At 41.7% G+C, this 5,000-nt stretch overlaps 2 protein-coding genes across 7 annotated transcripts in view; both read right to left on the reverse strand.

Annotated features, from left to right (window-relative positions):
• The window catches only part of coro2ab (coronin 2Ab), a 6,067-nt gene extending 4,497 nt beyond the window's left edge, over positions 1-1,570 (reverse strand). For 3 of the 4 annotated variants that reach the window (XM_060894859.1, XM_060894858.1, XM_060894857.1), the window contains exons 1-3: positions 1,438-1,570; positions 473-673; positions 236-352 (exon numbers count right to left, since the gene is read on the reverse strand). In XM_060894859.1, the coding sequence (XP_060750842.1) occupies positions 236-352; positions 473-673; positions 1,438-1,548 (429 nt within the window). In that variant the 5' untranslated portion in view covers positions 1,549-1,570. Of the gene's footprint in view, positions 1-235; positions 353-472; positions 690-1,437 lie in introns of all 4 variants that reach the window. The other variant, XM_060894860.1, reaches the window with a different exon arrangement.
• Positions 1,571-1,593: 23 nt separating this feature from the next.
• The window catches only part of tec (tec protein tyrosine kinase), a 12,083-nt gene continuing 8,676 nt past the window's right edge, over positions 1,594-5,000 (reverse strand). For all 3 annotated transcript variants that reach the window (XM_060894855.1, XM_060894854.1, XM_060894856.1), the window contains exons 14-18: positions 3,964-4,180; positions 3,263-3,327; positions 2,997-3,115; positions 2,510-2,667; positions 1,594-1,877 (exon numbers count right to left, since the gene is read on the reverse strand). In XM_060894855.1, the coding sequence (XP_060750838.1) occupies positions 1,800-1,877; positions 2,510-2,667; positions 2,997-3,115; positions 3,263-3,327; positions 3,964-4,180 (637 nt within the window). In that variant the 3' untranslated portion in view covers positions 1,594-1,799. The remainder of the gene's footprint in view (positions 1,878-2,509; positions 2,668-2,996; positions 3,116-3,262; positions 3,328-3,963; positions 4,181-5,000) is intronic.

The following is a 5,000-nucleotide window of genomic DNA, read 5'->3' on the forward strand; positions in this document are numbered from 1 at the left end:
AACAGTACGTTAGAGAAGAGATAGAGAAATGGGATGAATTATAAAGTATGACATGATGGAGTGATACAGACAAAAATAAGGAATGATAGACAGATGGTGGCGTTTTCGTGATCAGTGTTTTATCCAATCATAGATTCCATCAACACTACAACACTAAGAGACGACGGTGTCTGTTGTTCGTCATAACAATTTGGTTGGCATAGCAGCACTAAGGCTTGTTTCCATAGTTACCAACCGTGTAGTCTTCAGAACAGGAAGCTATACGTTGGTCATCAAATGGATCCCATTTAACATCCAGAACCTGGGCGCTGTGTCCACACACACGGGGATGATGAGGGTCCACACGACCTTTCTGTAAAACACACACACACACACACACACAGGTGTGTTGTTGAAGACATCATTGTGTTGTTCCTCTTTGGCGTTCTAAGAAATGCATAATAATTAACTGTACAATAAGAATCATGCTCACGTGATGTATGGAGATGACGATGAAGGCTCCGCCCCCTGCGCACTCAGTGACCACTGCAATGAAGCGCGGATTGATGGCACAGCAGTGGTTGTCATGGACACTGCGGGTGATTGGCAGACCATCATAATTCTGACCCTTACTCGCTGGTTTTCCATAAACATGACGGAACTTTGATCCGTAGTACGGAGGCTGCCAGGACATCTACACAAACACACAACTGACTATATCAGTGACTCACAACTGCTCTAGTATATCTAAACTACTCATGTCAAAGTCCTAGAACTGCTTTCACACACACACACACACACACACACACACGCACACTTTCAGTGTTAGTAATCAACCACATAAGACTTTTTTCAAGCTGAAATACGAAGAAAGTCTTCAGTGACTGAACACAGTAAATGTTTAATGAGTAAAGAATTGTGTTACACCACACACACACACACACACACACACACACACTGTGCATTTACCAAGAAGACCTACCGATCAGACATTACAACACACAGTTTGTGTGTGTGAGGGTTTATGGGGGTGACGTGACTAGTACACCCCAAGGTGTGACACAAACACTGTTAAACTTCAAATGTTATCTAATAAATCTCAATTTTTTCAAATGATATAATTACAATTTCAAACAAAAGAAAACAAAAACACAACAGAACGTCTTCCTGCTGCAGACTTTAATATTGTGTGAGTTTCAGTGTCAGTTACAGAATGACCGGAGTTTCCTGACAGGAAGGTGATGAAGTAACTAAACACTCGGTAACCATGACAACGGTTTGGTTAATAGTGTCGGTCACGTCTACGTTGGTATAGTGACCATGTGACATCACCTGGTGATCTTTAATAGACAGGTGTTAACAGTCTTGCTCTCAATATGTTATGTGTCTGAATACGTTTATTAGTCTAAAGTGTAACATGAGCTTCTTCTGCTGCAGTAAAACACGAGAGAGTTTTACCTTAAAGATGGTCGTGAAGCCTGCAGTCACAGCTGAGGGATGAACCGCTGCAACAGGAGACTGTACTGTGTGTGTGTGTGTGTGTGTGTGTGTGTGTGTGTGTTCTTGCATAAGTCATCATGAGTGACATAAAATAAAGTAGAAAGCCGCACTGTGTGATTGTTATTTCTTTTATTGTGCAATTGTACAGGAAGCTACACACACACACACACACACACACACACACACACACACACACACACACATGTCTGTCTCGAGCTGCGTTTCACACTAAATGTTTCCGGTAGGTTTCATTGTGTGGTCCAGTGAGGAGATTATGAGCAGTTACACATCAGAACTGAGTCAAATGGTCCAATCAGTGATCAGGAGCTGCAATCTGTTTCCAGCTCATCTGTGATCATCTGTGTGATCTGTTTAAACGACGGTCTGTCCTCTGGTCTCTAAACAGCAGAGAAACACATTAACACATGCTGATTAGTGCAATTATAAAAACCAGAGATTGTTATGATGATGTTTATTAAATGTTCTGCAGCTGGAACATGGATTTAAATGTACAAGCTAAAATAAAAATACACATTTAATGAAGAAACATTTTTTTTATTTTAATAATTTATTGTTGTTTTATTTTTTGTTTTTAAAAGCTAAATTATCTGCAGATGGAAACGTGACGCTTTTCTCTTTATAGAATTAATTATAGACAGAAATAGTGTTTTAAATGTAAACCAACAAGAAGCAGAGCAAGGTGAAACTACCCCCCCCCCCACACACACACACACACTAACACACACACACACACTTCCTGTGGTGAACATCACACAACCCTACACAGAATGACGGTAAGGTTCAGTAGGTTTATGCCTCTCTGGTGCTGAAGAGGAAACCGAAAATCTACGTTCAGATAAAACACTTTCTTCTCCATCTGTACACTTACTTTAAATCATTATGTTGATGTAATATAAATCATTAATGTTATTAATGTAATGTTATAAATCATTAATGTTAGAAACCTATATTTAAATCATTAATAATGTTCATTCCTTCCTCCTGTTCGAGTCTGACGCTCTTTTCTCACCTCCTGCCAGCAGTGCTGCATGATTTCGTAGATGTGCGGCGCAGTTTTTTTGGGGCGATAGAGTCGGTGACCCTGCATCACCATGGTTACCACCTCGTGGTTCAGGTTGTTTTCAAATGGCATCTTCCCCTCAGTAAACACCTCCCACATTAACACACCTGAGAACAAAAGGAAGGGTTTTATTATTACTAGATTGGATTAGCAGGAGTGCTAATAGCTAAATGCGCTAATCTGATACACAAACTGCTTCAGAATTTAGTCCTTAATATAATAAACGGTTAAATTCATTCTCAGATAAATGGCGGCTGCAGCTTTATAACTTTTTCAGTTGTGTCGTGAAGAAGTGAAATGTCCCTGTGAGATTTCCCTGTGGACAGGTGTAACATTCAGAGCAGAACATCTACTGTGTCAGACATGAAGCTAACCTCATGAATTCTATCTCATCTTAATCTTTTCTTTTTTACATACAGAAGAGTGAAACCCTCACCGAAGGACCAGACGTCAGACTTGCTGCTGTATCGACAGAAGTTAAAGACCTCAGGTGGAGACCACTTCACTGGAAACTTCGCTCCTGAGGAACTCAGGTACTGATCATCCAGAACATATCTGAGAAGTTGTGATGGTGTAAGTCGGGGTTTGTTTAAGAAATTGGAAAACAAAAAATACATTTGAACTTTTTATTGTCTTTATTAGCTTCTTAGACTTAAAGAAGGGAATACGGAGAGCGTCCGAGGGCACCGGGACAGTCCGTACCTGGCCATGCCGAAGTCTGACACCTTCACCACATAGGAGTCGTTAACAAGGCAGTTTCTAGCAGCCTATAGATGAACAGCGATAAATAAAACATTTAGAAATATTTCTTTATGTGTGTATTTATATCCCAAGCTACATGTACAGTGTTGTCCTGATGGGCTGAAAGTTTCTCTGATACAGATATATCCTGCTTGTGTAGACAGTAAATGTGTGTGTGTGTGTGTGTAGATGTTGGAAATAGTGAACCATTAAAAGTGTTGTTAACGCACTAAATAAATAATATTATTAATTAATAATGTAATTACGGGAGGCACAGTGACTTAGTAGTTAGCACGTTCCCCTCACACCTCCAGGGTTGGGGGTTCGATTCCCGCCTCCACCTTGTGTGTGTGTGGAGTTTGCATGTTCTCCCCGTGCCTCAGGGGTTTCCTCCGGGTACTCCGGTTTCCTCCCCCGGTCCAAAGACATGCATGGTAGGTTGATTGGCATCTCTGGAAAATTGTCCGTAGTGAATGAGAGTGTGTGTGTGTGCCCTGTGATGGGTTGGCACTCCGTCCAGGGTGTATCCTGCCTTGATGCCCGATGACGCCTGAGATAGGCACAGGCTCCCCGTGACCCGAGGTAGTTCGGATAAGCGGTAGAAGATGAATGAATGAATGAATGAATGAATGAATGACAGCAGAGTCTAGTGTAAGACTGACCAGATCGCGGTGGAGGAAGCGGTTCGCTTCCAGGTACTGCATGCCCTGGCTGACATCATGGCAGATGCTGAGCAGATTTTGGGGGCTGAAGGAACCTCTGCGCTGACGAATATAATTCAGGAGACAGCCGAGCTCCATGAATTCCGTCACCAGGTAGATGGGCCTCTGCTGTGTACACACACCGTATAACTGCACCAGCTTGGGGTGGGACAGACTCCTGGGAATAAAAAAGTTCAGGACAAAGTTCAGGACAAATGGACAGTGTTTTAATAAGAAGGATGTTGACGTTTTCACAGACGTCTGATCTTCAGCTTCATGGTTAACAAGGTCTTTAATTTGAAGCCACAAGAAATGTTTCATACTGTAATATTACAGCATCACAGATGTTAAAATGTTACACAGAAAATGTTACACAGATCCTTAAAATTGTGTAAACTTTCACTTAAACACCACCAGTTTCTAACGTCTGTATATCTGCAGAAACAAATCGGGGAGTTCAGAATAAAACAGTCACGTTGTTGCTGAACACGTTCAATCTTTCCACAAAAAAAGAGAAGTCTCTAATTTTTATGTAAATAATTAGAAACCTCATCTTCTGCTCATCATGTCAGCACACAGCTGTGGATATAAAGTTCCTCCTTTTAAAAATACATGAGTTTATGTAAGAGTCATGGACACAGAGTCACAGTCTTACAGTCATCCAGTGTTTACACAAAGACCTTCAGTGTTCAAACTGAAGGTTAAAACAAAAACATTACAAACTTTATACCTGTAAATAGATGACATGTCCATACCGAGTCACACAGGACAGCAGGACAGAGAGTGAGACACGTGTGTAAATAAATAGATTATTATTAGTACTGCACGGACAGTCAGTGACCATCACACCATCAGTGCAGTGGTGCTGTGGTGCAGTGGTGCAGTGGTGCAATGGTGCTGTGGTGCAGTGGTGCAATGGTGCTGTGGTGCAGTGGTGCAATGGTGCTGTGGTGCAGTGGTGCTGTGGTGCAGTGGTGCTGTGGTGCAGTGGTGCAGTG

This window comes from Tachysurus vachellii, chromosome 19, assembly GCF_030014155.1.
Source record: "Tachysurus vachellii isolate PV-2020 chromosome 19, HZAU_Pvac_v1, whole genome shotgun sequence".
Classification (NCBI taxonomy): Eukaryota; Metazoa; Chordata; class Actinopteri; order Siluriformes; family Bagridae; genus Tachysurus; species Tachysurus vachellii.